At 41.4% G+C, this 20036-nt stretch overlaps 4 protein-coding genes across 4 annotated transcripts; 2 read left to right on the top strand and 2 right to left on the bottom strand.

Annotated features, from left to right (window-relative positions):
* Nucleotides 1-5805: 5805 nt before the first annotated feature.
* Nucleotides 5806-7252, top strand: BDW43DRAFT_294432 (uncharacterized protein). Its single transcript, XM_032043937.1, has 4 exons — nucleotides 5806-5829; nucleotides 5888-6298; nucleotides 6347-6615; nucleotides 6732-7252. Exons 2-3 carry the CDS (start codon nucleotides 6207-6209, stop codon nucleotides 6597-6599), a joined length of 345 nt encoding a protein of 114 aa, XP_031894205.1. The 5' UTR covers nucleotides 5806-5829; nucleotides 5888-6206; the 3' UTR covers nucleotides 6600-6615; nucleotides 6732-7252.
* A 1070-nt stretch (nucleotides 7253-8322) lies between these two features.
* BDW43DRAFT_294431 (aromatic alcohol reductase) lies at nucleotides 8323-9547 on the bottom strand. The gene is made up of 2 exons (XM_032043936.1): nucleotides 9389-9547; nucleotides 8323-9332 (listed from the first exon to the last, which is right to left on the bottom strand). Exons 1-2 carry the CDS (start codon nucleotides 9455-9457, stop codon nucleotides 8388-8390), a joined length of 1014 nt encoding a protein of 337 aa, XP_031894204.1. The 5' UTR covers nucleotides 9458-9547; the 3' UTR covers nucleotides 8323-8387.
* A 780-nt stretch (nucleotides 9548-10327) lies between these two features.
* On the bottom strand, nucleotides 10328-12556 carry BDW43DRAFT_323925 (uncharacterized protein; the record flags this gene model as incomplete). Its single annotated transcript, XM_032049845.1, has 1 exon — nucleotides 10328-12556. Exon 1 carries the CDS (start codon nucleotides 12077-12079, stop codon nucleotides 10328-10330), a length of 1752 nt encoding a protein of 583 aa, XP_031894203.1. The 5' UTR covers nucleotides 12080-12556.
* A 5360-nt stretch (nucleotides 12557-17916) lies between these two features.
* Nucleotides 17917-19186, top strand: BDW43DRAFT_316909 (NAD dependent epimerase/dehydratase; the record flags this gene model as incomplete). Its single annotated transcript, XM_032048413.1, has 5 exons — nucleotides 17917-18183; nucleotides 18241-18421; nucleotides 18484-18656; nucleotides 18725-18824; nucleotides 18888-19186. The coding sequence occupies 5 exons, from the start codon at nucleotides 17917-17919 to the stop codon at nucleotides 19184-19186; spliced, it is 1020 nt and encodes a 339-aa protein (XP_031894202.1).
* Nucleotides 19187-20036: the final 850 nt, after the last annotated feature.

The raw sequence follows: 20036 nt of genomic DNA, 5'->3' as shown, positions 1-20036 counted from the left end.
GTTATTGACTACCCCAGCCCATGGGTCAACGGGTTAACCCGCGGGTTGCCAAGATATAAAATACAGTAAATATATTATTTACCTACAGTGATATAAATAAATTACAGTATTAAGAGACTGTATTCTATCAAGAATGTAAATCATTGCTCTACTAGAAAAGGATCTACAGCCGTGGGCTCCTGCGGGTGGTTCACATATATATATTTTGACCCATGGGTGGTTTGTATACTATCTTGACCCGGCCCAAACCCAACGGGCTGGGTTGCAAAACCTGAAAAACCCGGCCCAACCCGCGGGCCTAACAAGTCTAATCAGGCTAATATAATAGAGAATATATATACTGAATTACTCCACTAATTATGTGAGAAAATGGCATAACAATTATGCGAAGAAATAAGATGTGAAATATATATAGAACTATAGCAAGATATGTCTATATATAATAAAATAAGTTAATATACTTTCTATATATAAAATATAGCAATTTATCTGTTAGATCTTGCCTATTATAAGCAGGAACATATTCAATAATTAGCTAAGTCTAAGTTCAGAATATAAAAACTAGCTATTCTTAATAGCCAAGAGAATTACACTATATAGTATAATTCTATTTTAATGGATATATATATAATTGAGATAAAAGAAGTTCTTAATTAAATTAAGCTATCTAATACTAATAAAATTAAAATTGCCTGTTAGTAAATAAAGAATAAGACTCTATATATAAGAATTCTATAATTAATTGTGTTCTATATACAAGAAACAATCAGTTAGGAAGATTCCACTATTATAGCAGACTTATAGACTAGAATCATATTAATATATAGCCTATCTATAGCAGAGAAGAGACTTATAACAGTTAAAGTCTTATTAAATATTAATTCTCAAAGTAATTATCTAGTAATAATCTATAATTTTTAGTAAATTACAGTAAAGCTTTATAGAATAAATCTATCTTTTAATAATATAATTTATAATATCTTTATCTATTTCTTAGACTAATAACAGTAAAATTTTGTTTATAATTAGCTAGATAAGTTCTATACCTATAGTAAAGAATTAATAAAGAATTTAGATATAGTAACTCTTATAGATTAGCTAGTTACTTAAGTATTCTTAATATCTAGCTCTAATAAATATATTTCTCAGAACTCTTAAGAATTTAAGCTTAAGACTAAATATTAAATAAACTTTTCTAACCTAAAAGATAAAAGTAAGTATAATAATTAAAAGCTAATTTATATAAAGATATTATATTAAGTATATAGCTAAGGATTTTATACTCCTAAAGACTGTTAGAAGCTATATCTAGAGAAAGTATCTAAATATTTAAGGAATCCTTATACTATAAATATATTATCTAATAATAATAAGGATTAATTAATCAGTACAGAATTAGTCCTACAAGGTAATAACTATATACAAGCCAATTCAATTATAATTATATAGTCTAAAGACTCTTAATAGCTTCTAGATACTACTGCAGACTTTTATATAGTAAATAAATATAATCTATTTATTAATTTTAAGCTTTTTTATATCTTAATTAATGATGCCGGTGGCCATTTATATAAGATCCTAGAAATTGGGTCAGTATCTATATACAGTACAGAGATCTATAATATCTAATATATATTAACAATATAATCTAATTTGCTATCTTTTAGATAGTTAGATAAGCAGAATTTTAATATATCTCTAATTAATAATATTAATAAAAAGTATTTTCTTATTAAATTATCTATAGAAACTTCTCTTAGTGCCTATCCAGAAAAGAATTCAGATCTATATAAGATCTGACCAATTACTTATACAGTAATATCAAATCAGTATATAAAGAACTCTATATAAAGTAATTAAAAGAATAATTAACAGAATAATTAACAGAATAATTAACAGAATAATCAACAAAATAATTAATAGAATAATTAAAAGAATAATTAAATTAATAATTAAAAAAATAGTTAAGCTACTATACTATTAGTAACTATAGAAGAATAGTATTAATATTTATCTTATATTTATTTCCGCATAATTTTAAAGCTTGCGCAGTAGAAGACCTTAAGAATAAAAGACCTAAAGATCCTAGCTTTCTGTGATATATATAGATAAGTAAAATAGAGAAGACAGAATATAAAGAATCCTGCTTCATATACTATAAAGATCCTAGTATAAATCCATATTAATATCACAGGTAGTAATATAATATTAGATTATAAAGATAAGGAAGCACTGCCAGGTATCAAGAATATAAGATATTTTATACTGATCACTAATAATACTACTTAATACTGATAGGTTTATATCCTATATATAAGAGATAAAGCTATCCCTACCTTTTAAGAATAGCTTAAGTATATTAAGAATTAAGGATTTAGATTACTTACTTTTATCTGAAGTAATCACAAGTTTCTTATAGATACAGTAAAGAAGATATATTAAATCTATAGTCTAGTATAGAAACCTACTACAGCTAATTCTCTCTAGTAAGATAGTGTTAGTGAATACAGAATTTAAATAGTTCTATAGTATATATATATAACTTTATATAACTCAGGATTATCTTAATAGCTCTGGTTACAAGCCTTATATACTGCTGTCTATTATTTAAATTAAATATCTACTAGAATCCCACTATATAATAATAGAAGATCTATAGCACTAACTAGTAATCTAAATATCTAACCATACTCTTATATTATACTATATTTAGCTTAGACCAATAGTAATATAGATATTAAGTATCTTATTAAATTTAGCTTACCTGCTTGGATATATCTATATAAAGCTTCTAAATATATAGATAAGCTTACTAGTAAGCTTAATTTATGCACTAAGAAAGTATATATTATTAGCTATTAAGATAATTATATCTATATTATTTAGGATTCTGATATTAATCAGCTTAGAGAGATAAGTAATATCTTAATTAATAAAGAATTTAATCCTATTATAAAGAAGGTAGATATTAAAAAGCCATGTATATCAGTATTTAAATCTATATCTACTAAGGATACTATAGAGATTATCTCTAGAGATAATCTTTACTAACTAGTAAAAGAATTTATAATAGTTAAATTAACTAAATTATCTTTTTCTAAGCTAAAATCCTACTATAAGACTGTTAATAGCTCTAAAGCAGATAAATAGATCAATATAATATAAAAAAAGATTAATATATTAAAAAAGAAATACTATTAGAATCTAATCAGGAAATCTAATATACTTACTAGAATATATTCTATTCCAGGTAGATAGATATATAAAAAGAAGCTTAATTCTGATAATTCTATTTATTATAAGATATAATAGATTATTAGAAATAATCTTCTTAATAAATCAGTATTTAAAGAGATTATATATATTTCAGTTATTAATTCTACTATATTATATATTCTACTTGCTATCAGTGCTTAGAAAGACTGGTATATTATATAAATAGATATAGTTCTTATATTTTTAAATATAAAGTTAAAAGATTATCCTATCTATATAAATTAATCACTTAGATTTATAGAAGAAAAGCCAGATATCTTAGTATACTTACTTTACTAATCTCTCTATAGCCTAATCCTGTCTATATATCTATAGTATAATAATCTATATACTTATCTTAAATCTATAGAATTCAGAGTTTTACTATATGACTCAGGTCTATTTATATATACTACTAAAAAGCTATATATCACCACTTATATTAATAACTTTATAATTATTGGTAAAGATACTTAAGATACTAAGAAAGTACTTAAGAACTTAAAATCTTAATTTAAGATTAAAGAAGTATCTGAATTCAAGAGATATCTAGATATAAATATCAAGACAGTATCTACTAGTATATAACTATTATAGAAGAACTATATTAATAAGTTAATTAACTTATTTAGACTATATAATACTTACCTAACCAAATCACTGCTTGATCCTGAAACTGTAATAGATAATACTCTAGATTTAACTATAAATATCAAGAAATATTAGTATAGGACAGGCAGTCTATAATATCTCACTATAAAGACTAGGCCTAATATTAACTATGTAGCTTACTTTCTTATAGAGTTTAATACAGTGTCTATAGCTAAATGCTGGGCAGCTCTTATATATATACTTAAGTATCTGAAAGATATATATATACTTGGAATTCAATATTACTATAATTTAATATCTATAGCTAATACTGGACCCCTAGAGATATATAGCAATTTAGATTAGAGAGATTTATATACTAAAGCCTATAGATTAGTAGGTAAATATATCTTTAAACTTACTAGAGAACTGATAGTCTAGCAAGTAAAATATTAAATATATATAGTAATTAGCTTAAATAAAGCTGAGTATATTACTGTATCTAAGATATTATAAGAGGCCTACTGGATTCGTAAGATTATAAAGAATCTTTAACTATTTAATAAATTATCTATATCTAGTATACTGATATATATAGATAATAAAGGTATAATTAATCTTACTATCTCTAATATATAGACCAAGCAGTCTAAGTATATTGATATTCAATATTATTATATATACAATCTAATTGATTAAGGTATTATTTATATCAAACAGATTCCTATAACTAATATAGTTGTCAATAGCTTCATGAAGCTGCTAGGATCAGAAGCCTATTCTAAATTTATGTAATTACTAGGTCTCCAGAGCTCGGATAAGTAATTCCTGTACCAGGCAATTGCCTACTACATTACTTTATTACTTCCAGGTAATATTTTAGTTATTTTATCTTCATTTCATGATGACTCGCTTGCTCAAGGGGGGGTGTTGGAACATACAGTTGTCCTGCACCGTATGCCCTATTGGTTCAATCTCGCTTAGTCATCATTTAGTAAGCTAGTTATTTAGATAGTTTGGCCGTTCCGGCCACCCAATAGAACAAGAATACACTCGCTTCCACACCTTAGGCTCCCATAAGCTCTGACAGCGAATAACCAGCTTACCGCTTGTTCCTAAATCAGTCTTGACAGAGCACCTCCAGACCCTAGAAGTAAGAGATATAGTTTCCAGCTCAGCCTAGAATACGCGCTCGGAGTCGTTGATAAGGAACGTTAAATTGACGCGCTAACACAGAGATATTAGGCTTTTTTGTCTTTTAGCAAATTCACAGGCCTTCAGGGTATCTCAATATCAGAATAGTAATCAGCATGGTAGTGGTATATAGGAGCTTAAATAGCTTCAAATTTATTGTTGAGGTGGGAATTATCGTTGAGGTGTGGCAGACCAACACAACGAAGGGCGGGTCTGCTTACCTACCAAAGAGACGATTTGGGTAAGCTATGTACAAACAGTGCAAACGCCTGCAATATCGTCGCGTTTGTCAGAGGTGTCAGCAAGGCTGATATGATTGTGCACTGTGTATACTATAGTTCATGGTCATCTTATCCTATAGCAAAGCTCAATGCCTGCTGAGATTCAACAAACCTGTAGCCGTACTGAGTACTCCAATTACTCAGTCAGCGATGTACATATATCCCTCTAGGCAGCTCTAGTACTGCGTGTTTCGTTATTTAGGTACACCGGTACGAAACCTCGAATTTTGAAAAAGCAGACAACTCCTCATTTTAAATGGCTCTATTTGCATCTTGGCGTTGCAAATGTAACAGCCTTAACCACATTGGACGGCGACATGAGAACCTCACGAAGCCAAGTCATTCGCGGATAAACGGGTGGCTACTACGTACTTCCTGTCATATTTGCATACTGGTTCCGAACTTTCCCTTGGTAATATCAGTGAGTTGCAGTTACATTGAAAATAGTCGATCACGCCATATCTGTTAGAGTATACCCAGAGACCGAATATCGTGAACCATTGTCATCGTAAGTTCTCTTATGAATGTCGATTGCTGTGCACAGACTGTTTATAGACAAGCTATAGCAACGAGGGATGTTTTTGGAGGGTCGGTGATGTAAAAGATGCAGGAGGAAGATTGGTTACTACCGTCTCATGCATTACAGTCAAAAGTAGGTCTACCTAAGCATTCCTGCCCTACTAAAGATTGCCAAGGACAAACTCCGCTCCTCTGTCACATGGATAGGCATGGCAACATACAATACGGTTAGAGTATTAAGACGTTATTTCCTATACCATGACCTTGGGTTCTTACATCTCCCTTGGGACCCCTCACCTTTCTTTCGCCCGCTACGTATCTATCTGAAATACAATAAATATTTGCCCCCCAAAGGTGTGCCCCAGGATGGAAACTAAGAACTTAATCTTACGGGGCATCGACTGGCGCCTTGGCCAACAGGACTTACGCTATATATCGCGGAAACAGTATGGGAAGCTGTAAGAAACCCCAGGATCCCCACTAAAACAGATTCTCATCATGAGCAGGCTTCCAGTGCCTTTCAGAGAACTAGGACGCGCCAGACGGCAGCTCGGTATACATGCTTCTGTCTTTGCGGTCGATCTGAAATGTCCTCAGGCACTAGTTCTTGTTGGCCCTCTTAGCATGATCGCTATTATAATTGTTGACAAATGCGGCCTGTTGTTTATAAGTCCTAAAGACATGGAAAATCAACAGTATGAATCAGAAGTTCTTCGTCTCGAAAAGGAACATGGCGCGTATGGAGATTTACATTTGTAAGGAGTGAGCCATGACCGTATGCTACCATTTCTCAAAAAGACAACACCACAAGAATGTTGGCAATATGCTATTGAGTTAGATATTGCTTATGTTTGACCTGTTTGTATACGCAGTGAATAATTTTTATGACAGTATTTTCCTTTACTTGACCTACGCCTATGGCCGGAAGGCTTTGGCTCCAGGCCACCTGCTCTAAGGCTTGGTGCCTAAGGCTGCAGCCATCGCACCACAGCACCACAGCTTCCCGACATTAGACACACGCTAGTTGAGTTATGGCCGCTATGGACATCAATCATCGGATCGCCATCGCGACAGGCTTTACAGCAAGCAGCATAGATCTAATACGGACACTCGGCCATCTAGGCTAGATATCCCCATCCTTCAGTCCACGAAAGCCTCCCATCATTACTGCCATAAGCGGGTTCTTCATCGAGCATAGACAAACTAGAGGCGGGGCGGCGGGCGTCAGTTCGATCATAAGTACATATGAGAGTCCAGGTTCAGTCCTTAGCAGGGAAAATCTATGTGGATGTAGGCCCAAATATATTTTAATGTATATACTGCTGGAGAAGTGAAGGAGAAACTTATGATGTCCTTTGCCCATGGCTGACTAGGGCGTGTTTCGAAGTGACTGCTCTGGTGGCAAGAGATTTGGAGTATTCATAGTGCTATGGCCAGCCTTGTTGCTTGCACAGCTGCAATCACCCTTGAGTACTGTGAGAGTCCTAACAGAGCTGGCCCTCGGATTGTAGCCCGTTAACTCATTTCACCATTAATTTTGTGCTGCTTTCGAAGGCACCGCAGACTTTTCTCGGTGATCAACCATGCTAGGCTCATTTTTTTTCGAGTGTGGCAGCACCATTCCCACATTTATCAACAGTCCTATTTCTGCGGTCGGTCCGTCACCATTGCATCAAGGGTCAATCAATTTCCAAGGCTCAGATTTTACTGTCTGATATCTGGCCGCGGACCAACGTTGGACCGTCACCTGCGTAAAAATGCGGTCGCGCTTTTGCAGGTGGAGCACACGTAGGACTCGATTTGGGCGGGCGCTTGAGACCTTGAACCTGGAGCAAGGTGCAATTTCGCACCTAGAGCATATGGTCTGGAGTTTCTTTTCCAATCGCTTTACTGTGCGACATCTTCTCAGGTTGATCTTCGTCACGTGTTCTTCGGCGATGGGGTGGTTTTGGCAGATATCAGAAACCACAGTAGCAACCTGTTTTCACGATATAATATACCGGACATGTGTCCTTCAGGTTCCTTCCAGACACTTCAACATTCCTTTTTGCCCTTTATTACGCTCGTTGTTTGTTCTCGTTTCAGGGCGGACGCGCGTTTTGCGCGCGTCTTCCAGTAGGTATTGATAATGTTGTGAAATTTGGGGGGCGGAAAGAAAGACCAGCTCCACTGTACATTTAGTTTAGCGCGTAATATCCATATAAAAGGGAGACTATTTAGTTATCAAGTCCGTCGTAAGCACCTATAGTACCTCCCAGCTCTAAGTACCTCCTCTCGCGCGAGCGGGAAAGTGACGAATGGAAAAACGTGCTATAACCTAACTACCTGACGCACACACTCACGTAAGGCGAGTATCAAAAGTTGTATGTTGGGATTGTGTTAGCCACCAATTACCTCCCCCACCCCCCCTCAGAATTGCAGCAGATTGAATTGAGGACCGGGATATAGGACCAGATTCTTAAAATAGTGACTTCTCGCCAAAGTGATTCCCGCGTTAATATCCATACACCAATTAGTTCAAATTCTGTATATGTATATGCTGTTTTTCTAGGCCGCCATACGCTCAACGCGAAGCTGCAGCTCCTTGACCAAATCTATCCCAAGCTTGGTAGACTCATCCAGGCTCTCATCTGGCAATCCAAGCAGCTCATTCTGCGCCTTGACCGAGAGATCATTAGAAACATCTGGGTAGAACGCCCTTGCGTACAGCATCTTGCTAAAACCAGCCATGTTACCCATTTTCACTTGCGCCAGGCCATCTTCGTATCGCTTCTTGGTATCCTCGTGGGTAATCGTCCAGTCGGCGTCGGTGGTGCCGGTGACACGCTTGACGCTCTCAAACATGTCGTTTTGGCTGACCACAAAGCTCTTAATGTACACGCCCTTGTTCAGGAACGTCGACAGAGTAAGGCTCTTATCGTTTTCGTCCTCGGGAAGCTCATTGAGGCTCAGGACCTTGGCCACGGCGCGCCCAACCTGCGATAACGTCGACGTCGAGTTCTTGGTGTTGCCATCGTCATAGATTGTCAGGGAACGCTTGTCAAAGTCGAACCCAAAGCGCGAATCCCCGCCCGCCAAGCTGTAATCGTACCAGAACCCACAGCACACTGTGATCCACTGCATGCCGAGCCTCTCAATCTCGTCCCTGTTGGCCTTGGCTACGGGCCCCAGCATTGTGTCTTCGCCGAGTTTAATGTCGTCAATGTCGGCGCCATATCCGTTAGGCATGACGTAGGGAATACCGGCCTTGGCGGCCGCCTGGACAAGCTTGCTGTGGGTGTCCCGGGGCGCGGTAGGGGCCATGGTTATGATCAAAAATTGCTGGCCCTTGAGGGCGGCAACAATGGTGGCCTCATCATCGTAGTCGACTGAGGCGACTAGGACGCCCTCGGGGAGTCTGTTACCGCTGTCTTTGCGGGAAAGGGCCGTGACTGTGTGTTTTCCGGTCTTTAGAAGGGCGTTGGCAATATGCGATCCAATAGTACCTCCAGCCTAAGTGTGTTTGTTAGTTTTGTTGTATGCGTGGTGTTGTTGAAGGGTTTACCTACGCCGACAATGGCGACTCTCTCGATGGCGTTTTTGAAGTCGACGCACTGATTTTTGGCGTACTTGGGCATTATGGTTGGGTTGGTTGTTGGGAATGTATTAATCGCTGCTATTATGGTCGAACGAGGCGTTTTGAGGTGTTTAAGCCTATGAGAGAGTGGTACGTGTCTGGCTGTCCCTCTCTGGAGCAGGGAATGGCCGTCTATTTATATATTTCAGACCCAGTCTCGAGTGCTGTAGTTCTCTGAGGTTCTCTCCATCTCAGCCTTGTCATATCTGATCGTATTCGAAAATCTCGACAAAAGATCCCCACATTCTAGAGTATATCGGACTTAATTAGGTCGGAATTTCAATCTTGATTCGCCCGGAGATAATAGCACCGGGAGCGAAGGAGCTACGGCGGGCGAAGCCAGCCAAACTACAGACGGCGATGGTGGGAGGCTGATAAGCCCGCGCTTCTCCGCCGCAGCAGCCGCACGCAGGGATCCGCTAACACTGCCTGATAGGCTGGTGCGGCGGTATGGGATTAAGTCCGCAATAGCCGCACAAGGCGCATGGCATTGATGATTCAGCTACAGACCGACGGACTGATGGAGCTCCGAGCATGTCTTCACCCTCTAGAATGATAAGGATAGAAAATTCCGACGAGGAGCACAAATTTGCATATACTCTATTGCGCCTCGCGGCGAGGCGTCATAGGTCTACACGCCCTCTATCAAAGACTCCCGTTAAATACTCTCTGGAGCGTCCAAAAACATGGGTACAGGAAATAAGTCAATTGCAGTAAGTTTGATTTTCCAAGGTTATATATGTACTACATTATTATAGGTACAAAGCTGAACTTCATTGAACCATCACAGAATATCACACCTTAGTTTGATTATTCACATATTGAATCTCTGTTGACTGGAGTGAATTAATATCCAACGACACCCACGTCACTATAACTGGACGTCAGGACCGAGCATGGATAAATATGGCTCGATGAAGAACTGATCCCAGTCCATCTCCCAATCCATGTCTGGCACCGTGGTGTAGGCCTCGGGTACCGGCGGTGCCGGAAAGAATTCATAGCCTGCCTCGACAGCTTCCAGATGTGCAAGTTCTTTTCGCTTCTTTGCCATATTAAGGCTGAGTAGGTGCCGTGCCACTGACAACGCCTCACGCGTCAGTCCTGTATCGGCAGCCTGGACAAGGTTCTCCAAGCCCTTGAATGCGGTGCCAATGTGGGTGGAGGCCGCCGGCGTGTCAATGGCCAACAGGATGCAGGTATACTGGAAGACGCTGCCGATGACATTCCAGAACAGACGACCCTGGCTAGCTTGCTGCTCAGCCGCCTCCACTGCGGCGTTGCCACTATCAATGACAAGTTTAATGATATCGTCCGGTATGCGGATTTTGAGCTGGTAAAGGCGTCGATAGAAGCAAAACGCAATGTCCGCCTTAGTCACTACTAGGAACGGATGGGCAAATTGGAGCTCATCCAGCGCCTTGAGACGCTCAAATAGCTCCTCGCTCGGAGTTGGAGGCTGCAATTCGAGCTGGAACGGAGAATTGGGCGATGGGATGATCTGGATCAGTTTTACGAACTGATCCGCAACGGACCCTGGTACCGAGACGATAGGCTGGCAAGTCACGGCCCGAAATCCTACAGGCGAACGATCGTACTCATAGGACAGCATGTTATGCCCGGCCCACGAGATCCAGAAGATCCTCCTCAGCCGGTCCGCATCATGTCCAACGGCAGCGGCGCCAGCGATGGACGCCATCTTCTTGATATTCTCTTCCTCATGTAGCCCTATCGCTTCACAGAGGTGCATTTGCGTGCACGAAGCGATCCAGGCATTGCTGGGCCGGGTCGTTGCCCGTAGGTAAAGCACTCGCATGCCCCATGCCACGATGTGGTCGATGCCATGCAAACGCATGGAGGCCGGATCATCGAGGATGGCTTTGGTGTACTGCACCAGGTCAGACTCCCGCGGGTGTCTGTTGGGAGATAGGAACGATCCGAGAGCAGCGATGCCAGCGGCCACGGCAGCAAAGGCGACCGCGTTGCTGCCTGAACCATGGTAATAATCCCGACATCGCTGGGCGTAGATTCTTGGGTCCATCACGTCGCTGATGGGTCCCAATACCGAGAAGAATGTACCCGAGAAAAAGCCAAGGTCTTCCTCCGAGATAAGATTCCCCAGAAAGCGGTGAGCATTGGATGCCTCCTCAGGACGAATGCCAAAGTTGTAAGCGAACGGCCGCATCTTTGGGGGGCTGTCGGAGCCGAGAGCCACACCCAAGATGTGCGGGAATGCCATGGCCGCTGAGGCTCCGGAGTATCTGAACTTCTGCTCGTCGAAGATGCCCGGGGACGCACTGGCCACGACGGGGGGACTCTTGGTTGACAAGCCGTCGCCTTCGCGGCGGTCTCGCTCCATATGAGACCGGCTGCTCGGACTGCGGTCTGTGGCGGCCCGACTCGTCAGACGACTTTCACTGTCGAGGCTGACGCGCTTGGCTGGAGGCGGAATAGGTACGCCGCCGCCCGTAGTACCAGTGGTGTTGCCGTCGGTGTACCTGCAGCTGTATCCGTAGGTGGTGCACATGCCACAAGGATACACGGTGTCGCATTTTCGCTTACGCTGATGGCAAGGGATGCATGCCTTCCTTGCACGCTTGCGCTTGGCGACAGTCGTCGACATGACTGGCACGGAAGTTATAAGCTTCAAAGCTCACTGCTGTGGAAATACAACTGTAGCAGAGTTGATCTTCTGGCCGGCATTTCGCGGCGGGGTTGACGCGATTATTGTATAGATTATTTTCTGCCAGCCAGCGATGGTGTGCATATATCGCTAAACATGGGGCGTGGTGTATTAGCTACCGCTAACGCGTAAAGCGGCTCTGAAGGGTGATAATTCTTATAAGAGAGCTTAGTATCTGGAGGCTCGTGGGCTTTGGAGCCAGAGAGATCTTCCCTGGTCTAGCTCAAAGCGGCTAGCGAGACTCCATTCCATGCTCAGATTGACGGGAGGGCTTTGCAATGCTGAACTTTTATCAAGAGTGAGCATCTTAAAGCACCAATAAGCGGCTCTGAGTCCCACTAGCCTCATTGGATCATATTATTCCTTGAGATTCCTGGGTATGATCAATTACTATTCCCGATAGGAAGTAAGCATTGAACGCACTGGCCCTCCTGATTGCGATACTGAGGTCAACGGGACCACCGATACCCATCCACTCCTTTTGTGGACTCCACTCTGTTTTCGCTTAGTCATCTGAAATTGTCACATGATTAGGTCTTTCCGCTCCACGTGTATTACCGACCTTCTTTCTTATAAGTACACGTATGATACTGAGAGTCCTTACAGAAGTTGGCAAAGCTAACGGCGAGACGAAAGCGCTGACCCTATGTTTCAAGTGTCAGCTTTGCGAACGAGTTATCTTTTGTTACTCAGTTAACAATTCGTAGGTCGAACAAAAAACATAACCCCGTAGTGGAATGGACTTAGGGGTTCATGGCCACGGCTCCATGCCTTGTTGCCGTGGCAGTGGGGAGACATAAAGGAAAACGGCACTCGTGAATTTGTGGTGTGCTGCTGTCTGTTCGTTTCTCATGTTGCTGAACGGCCCGCATTGGTTAGCCTCGAGTGGACCGCGAACCCTTCAATGCATAGGGTTATCAGAAATAAAAACACAACAAGCCAGAGTTACTTCATGTATGCATATGGGCTGCTTATTTTGAATTCCACTACTATTTATCACTGCAAATTCTTGTTACATGTAATGATATTTATATACTTTCCTGCTTTTCTACGACCTATCTACATAGTACGGATCATACGGTTTGCTTTGGTAATATGTCGGTCAACCACTAAAGAAAACCCCATGACTCTGAATTATTTCATCTAAGCCTCAGACTCCCGCGGACAAGAAAGCAATTCCTCGGCGAATTGGTATAACTTGAGGTTGCCTATGACGTGATTGTATTCAGACCCTCTTGCGAAGGCTGACCACCGTGCCGTTTCAACGACCCGTAGTGTTTAGCCATGGCCGTGCGTGAGCTGCGCCCCCTAACCCTTAGGTCTCGCCAGACTCCCTAGGCTCGCCGTTCTGAGCAGCGCATTAACGCTTGTTACTGAGGCTCGAGGCGAATGGGGTATTAGACTCAACTATGCGGTGGTGACATCGGTCCACCATATAACTATTGCTATTCCTGTCAACAGGTCCGTATTTGTTAGCTAGACATTAAGCAGCAGCGTGGGGTACTAAGAACAGTTTTTGTGTTGTAGAAAAACAAAAATCTAAATGCCCAAACAGAACATGCGAAGGGTGACGGACGGGGCGCAGAAAGTATCGTAATGGAGGGTGGTTATTGAAGCCAATTGTTGGGTAAGGTTGCCTTGCTCACTATGCTACCATATCACGTATAGCTCCATTACCCCGCCCATCCCCAGTTTCGCCGCTGATTTTTTTTCTTACATCGGAGCCAACTCGGGATAGTCACGGGTCGGCCCTGTTCCATTCACGGCCCGGGCGATCACCCCCACACGCAAGCCTATTGGATAAGCTATCCCCATGGTCTATGGACATCGTGGGTTGAAAAAAAGGCAGTTATTTGCAGCAAGTCGTCGCCTGGCTCATACCGCGGTTCAGCAATTGGTTCTAGAGTGCTGCTCACTGCACAGATGACGGGTTCCGGCTGCCTTGCAGAACAACTCATACCTGCATTACCCTGCTTCTCTCATCTTCCACCTATATTAGATGTAGGTGGGCTTTCTCTCATCTTTGAATTTCATATATCCCTGGAAAAGTCGCCTAAGGATTGCTTGATAGCCGGCAAAATGAAACCGCCAAAAATGGCAAAAAAGGAAACGAAACAGCGCCAGTCGAATGAGGTGGCTAGGGTTCCCTGTCTCTAGAGATTTCTCCAAAACTTGACTCTAATCGGCCCTTGTCATCGTATGCCTTTTCTATAAGTTACAATTAGCGCATTCTAACTTGTTCGCTGGCCCTACGAATCCCGTTTGTTACCTTCGCCATAGGCAATAAGCGATATGGCCTTCCGGCTCATTTCCTTTGGAAATCCCCAAAATTCGAGCTGGCATTTCTTGAATATTCAACTCTCACCATGTCTGATATCCACGAGGATGCCGGGCATACCATAGTGCACCTCTTATCCACAGGCGGCTATAAGGCGGTCAACTGGTCAACTCGCCTCTTGACGAAGGCACATCCAATATCGCCAGAGAATCCAAGAGGAGCGTTCTAGTGTACCACGCCTCAAGAAATTACAGCTTTCCTGAACTTGAAATGCTTGCCAAACAAAAAATGGAGCAATTAGATGAGGAGATCCCTGTTCTTGAAATAACGTATCCGGTAAGCGAGCCGGTCAACCCGCGCGTTTTTTGGCGCCTCTTAGAAATGAAGCTATTCGAAACGCCAAAAATTCTGCATTTCTATAGGAAGTTCAACTGTTCTGACGATGAGGACATTGAGTAATTTTATGGCCTAGAATACCACAGCCAGAGTACTTTGGTGGAGTGCGTACGCGCTGGTTTTCTACTGTAGGAGCAATATCTACTGTGATGACTGCTAATTCATAGATAGCTATCCCAAGGTATATAGCTAGATATGGTAGCATTTCCAACTGAATTCAACTACGAGAGGAGAAACACTATCATACAAGGATTGTGTTGTAGGAAGTAGGCCTGCCCAACAACGTGACATACAGGTCATCACATCTACTCATATAGTAGACATAGCTTCATTAGTAGATCTTCTGCTTTGTATAAGCTCCTGAGCTTCCTGGACTGAAGCGCCTGCTTCTAAAGCAATCTGCCTAGCAAAGCGCTTTTTCCTTTTAAGTGTTCTTGCGCAGCGTGTAATTCCCTGACTTCTTGCCTTACAATTGTAGCTTCACTTAAAGATAGTTCGCATCCTTTAACAAGCCGCTTTATAACAGCTTTTGTAGGTAAATCAGGACTATTTATATATACTCTAAGGAGCCTTTTCAATATAGCTTCTTGCTTCTGCTGTTATCTGAGACTGTGAGGTGTCTTAGGTGCTGAATTAGTAGACTTACTACTAGGTCTACTACCTGGAGATGTAGTTTAAAGCTTTATATTAAGCTGAGAAAGCACGCGCTCAGGATCAAAAGAAATAAGGCCAGTAGCTGAGAATCTACTGCAGATATTACTCGCAGTATCTGTCTAAGCTCTTGCTAGAGAAAAGGCTCCAAGAAAGTCAAGCTTATCAATATAGTTAAAGCTTAGTCCTATCTTATTCTCTATTAACTGTCTATACACACGGTTCAACGGCCCAAAACGACCTACATCAAGCGGTTAAAGTAGATGAGACAGATGCGCAGGCATGCATATTGGTATAATATTATTTTGACTGCATATCTTGTCAAACTGAGGTGTCAAATGGCTGCCATGCCCATCAAGTATCAAAAGACCATATCGACCAGTACATTGACCAGTAGTAGTAGGTACAAAAACCTGCTATAACCAATACAGACTTATTTTATCAGTAGTCCAGCTATTTGCACTTGTTTCTATACGCCAATCTGGTGGTAGATCTATCTCATACCAGCCCTCAGCATGGACCTTGCCTTTAAAGATAATACAAGGTAGAAGAGCCCAACCAGTAGAGTTAATATACTTAATAGAAGTAATCCATTCCAGATTTCCCGGCTGTAGCAGTTTAGGCCATCCACATATTTATGCTCTGGTAACTACTTTAGTAGTAGATATCAAGCCCATTGCAAAGCCAGTTTCATTAAAGTTATAGATATCGTCCGTGTAATACTATACTGCATTATAGTGATCTGAACCCAATTGAACCACTTATATATAAGTTCAGGATCCTAGCACTTAGCGTGTTGATAGGATAGCAGCGGGAGAAGCGAGTTTTCAGGCCATCTCTGCGTTAAATCAAATATTATATGCATTTTTCACTAACAGTAGTAGGATTGGTATCGCCACGTTTAGCAAGTAGAATATTGGCCATTTCTTGTACATATGTAGGCCGTGGGGGGCTTCTCCACGTTGGCCTAATGATATAATCTACTGTGCTAATAAATTCTCTTCATTTTGAGCCAATTTATGGGCATTGGCGCGTGCTTCAGCGCGAAAAGTATGCCCCTTTAATCGTTATTGAAGCGTTGAATAAAGAATATTAAAAAGACGTGAGGCTTCCCGAATACTGTTTAATTTCTGATCTTTTAGAGCTGAAATGGCTAATAAGATCCTACCTTCCTGCTCAGCTTGAGCTTTAGAGTTTTTAGGCATTTTTGGCTGTATGGTTGGTGGTTGAATAGTTTCATTTCTAGGAGGCGCGAAAAAACGCGCGGGTTGACCGGCTCGTTTACCGGATACGTTACTGAAGGTGACGAGGGACGTTTTTTCGAGCCTCCCTTTAGGTGAAGTATGGCTTACAGGGTATATTGAAGGACACTTACAGCGATCACTCAAGCCTGAAGATCCAGGGCTCTGTCTGTGCGAATTTGAGAGTATTCTCGGCCGAGAACATCAGTTTGATAATGCTGTGATGTAAATGATTCTCGAGACTCTATCGATTCGCTTACCTTCTATGAAAGATTAGCACGGTAAGTCATCTTGCCGACAGATCGGACGATGCGGTGGTGAAGCTGAATAGACTTCTTCTGCATAATTAGCTAGCAGAAAATCTCAACAGAATCGACCTAATTAATTCTCTTCCTCAAAAGCCTGAGCCCTAAGAGCCTGAACCTATTACCGAAGAACCTCATGCTGAAAGAGCATTCGAGGAATGGACCATTCCCCAAGTGCCTCCTGATGCTGAAGGCTGGCCTAGTGCTCCTTTATCTCCTAGCGATAGCCCTAATGCCGAAATGCTACCCGAGGCTCCTAAGGAAACACAAGTCCAGAGTCGCATAGCGAGATTTTCTCACTTTAGATTAGCGGAGCTAATACAATCTCAAGAAGTAAGGGGAGTTTTGTGCGTGTGTGTGTGTATGTGTGTGTGTGTACATCACCCAGTAGCGTGTTCTAGAGTGAGCTTCTGGCTGCAAGGAGGTGACTGTCACTGAAGAATGTGATCCTCGCAGTAATGAAAGGATTCTGTGAACATTGAAGAATTGCTTGTTATATACTAAGCTGTCTACTGTGATTGTGAGGTGTTGTCAGAGAAATATATGTAATTCTAGGGGAGCTTTAATATTGTTTGTATTCCTGGTTATTCTGTTTCACCTGCCCCAGTGGCGGGTAGGCATGTATTAGTTATGTGGTACATGACGCGCTAATAAACGGACTATTTGTGCCTTGCATCCGTACCAAGTCTGCTGCTTTTGTTTTGTGTCACTTTGTCGAGATACAAACAAAGCTAAATCGCACATCCCTTGCGCTGAGACGTCACTTAAAGATAACAATATGAATCGGTTTGTGGTATTAAGTATGGCTAACGGTCAATAGCTTTATTTTATAAGATACACAATGTTTCTCGGTTTATGAGCTGCTTTCTCCAGTATACTCTATCCTTCCCTATATCCGCAGCCTCCATGGCTCCCAGATCTGTCGCACTCCCACCTAAGTCACATATTTTGGTCACCGGGTCTAGTGGCTACATAGGATCTCAAGTAGTCAATTCACTTCTTGAGCTAGGATATGTGGTACGAGGGATGGTTCGCTCGCCAAAGCCATGGTTAGACGAACTTTTTAAGCAAAGATTTGGTCAGCATTCCTTTGACACAGTCCTGCTGTCAGATTTCGATGATAGAAGGCTTCTGGCTCAAATTATGGACGGAATCTCTGGAATAGTACACGTGGTTCGCCAATTTCACCTCTGCCAATAAATGGAGAAAATGCGCTGAAACGGCCATTAGGCTTCAGATGTGACCTTTAATCCAGACCATGACGCAGTAATACCTTGGGTTGTGAGAGCTACTCTAAATATCCTGGAAGCTGCATCAAAGCAGCCGTCGGTTAAGCGAGTAGTTCTCACATCTTCATCTACAGCTGCTCTAGTCCCCATAGTTGGCGCAGAGGGTGTGCGCGTGGATGAGAGTAAGAGCCATACCTGAAAACCAGCGGTCCATATATGCCAGGCTGATGAACGTCTTTCTTAGGCACGTGGAATGATTTGTCTGTGCAAATAGCTAGAAATCAATCTTTGCCCGCTGAGCAGTTAGGGTTTCATGTTTATGCTGCTTCGAAAACGGAAGGGGAACGCCAGGCCTGGAAGTGGGTCGATGAACACAAGCCATCGTTTGTTTTTAACTCAGTATTGCCTAACTTCACAGTAAGTCTCCAGACTTATGAAAGACCTTTTAATTTAAGGCATAAATAAGTCGATACCAATATCATTAGACTGGCAGGGTTCTTCATCCTTTAATTAAAGGATCAAGCATGGGGTGTATCCGTGCCCTTGTTAAAGGCGATCAATCTATGTTTTCGCGCTTCTTCCCACGTAAGCAAAATATGTTCATTTCCAAGTTATGTTCCTTGTTAACCTCTAACATGTCCTAACCAGAATGGTACGTTGATGTTACCGATACTGCCCGCCTTCATGCAATCGCCTTACTAGATCCGTTGGTGATATCACAGCGAATTTTCGCCTTCGCCGCACCGATTCAGCTTAAAGATATAATTTACGCTCTACAAAAGCTGCGACCAAGCAAGATGCTCCCTGATCCGCCGGCAAAAGAGTGTCGAGATTTAACAGATGTTCTTCCATCAAGAAAAGCAGAGAAATTGCTTCAGAGCTTTTATGGCCAAGCGGGTTGGACACCTTTGGAAACTAGTCTGGCTAATGGTATCGAGGACCTGTAAAGCGCGACATGGTAATGGCAATGGCCCTTTACTAGAAGGTATGGAATACGTTTATGTCTTATATTCAGACCAGATAATGTTTATGCTTAATATGACTGCTAATCTTGTTGCGATACGAGGTTCAGATAATTTTGTTCATTCCCAGAACTATCAGAACTGATTGCTAATCAATCAATCTAAATGTTGACCGTTGCATATACAGCATCATATTTCACCTCAGGAAGAAATCTTCCCGTAGGCTACAGCACAACATAATTTCATTTTCATCGAATCACCCCTTTGGTTCGTGAAGGATACTAGATATGCTCCTGTCCGGCGAAGAATCTGGAAAGGCCTCGTGACATTGGTAGAGTAAGAACAAAAACTAAATTTTTGAATAAGCTTTATAGCCGTGGACCTAGCTTTCCATTTGAGATTGCCGCTCGTGTATTTTGGTGTGTCAGCCGCAGGAAGGATACTATGTCCGTGCCCCCAGTTCTTTAATATCAGTTTCGCTCTGCAGTTTTGCTGATGATCGGGAAGGATGGATAATATATCGGGCCGCGATGTGCATATGCTTCTCTCTAAATGACATCAGGCTTAATACGACTTGATTATAAGCAGCCTGCAATCTCAAGTCGGCATTATCGTCCAAAACGTACGCATGGGTCTCTGCAAATGACATTGGGCCATTTACGTGCACATGAGTTTCAATTACAAGCTGCGACGACACTAATGAAATCATAAATTTAAAACATCTTGTAAAATACTGTATCCCAAACAAAATATTTTTCAGAGCTTAGGGTTTTCATGCAACAGTTAAGACTGCCATTTCTCTTAGGTATTGGGGAAATTACTTCCATGATATTTC

The sequence above is a fragment of the Aspergillus alliaceus genome (genome assembly GCF_009176365.1).
Source record: "Aspergillus alliaceus strain CBS 536.65 unplaced genomic scaffold BDW43scaffold_89, whole genome shotgun sequence".
In the NCBI taxonomy this organism is placed as follows: Eukaryota; Fungi; Ascomycota; class Eurotiomycetes; order Eurotiales; family Aspergillaceae; genus Aspergillus; species Aspergillus alliaceus.
The sequence above is the reverse complement of the archived record's forward strand: the minus strand, read 5'-3'. Positions and strand labels throughout refer to the sequence as shown.

Excerpts from the sequence above, each read along its gene's own strand:
- BDW43DRAFT_294432 (XM_032043937.1), top strand. The coding sequence starts at position 6,207 with ATGGAAACTAAGAACTTAATCTTACGGGGCATCGACTGGCGCCTTGGC. Across the intron at positions 6,299-6,346 it reads CGGAAACAGTATGGGAAGCT|GCTTCCAGTGCCTTTCAGAG; the intron begins GTAAGAAACCCC and ends CATCATGAGCAG.
- BDW43DRAFT_294431 (XM_032043936.1), bottom strand. The coding sequence starts at position 9,457 with ATGCCCAAGTACGCCAAAAATCAGTGCGTCGACTTCAAAAACGCCATC. Across the intron at positions 9,333-9,388 it reads AGAGAGTCGCCATTGTCGGC|GCTGGAGGTACTATTGGATC; the intron begins GTAGGTAAACCC and ends AAACACACTTAG.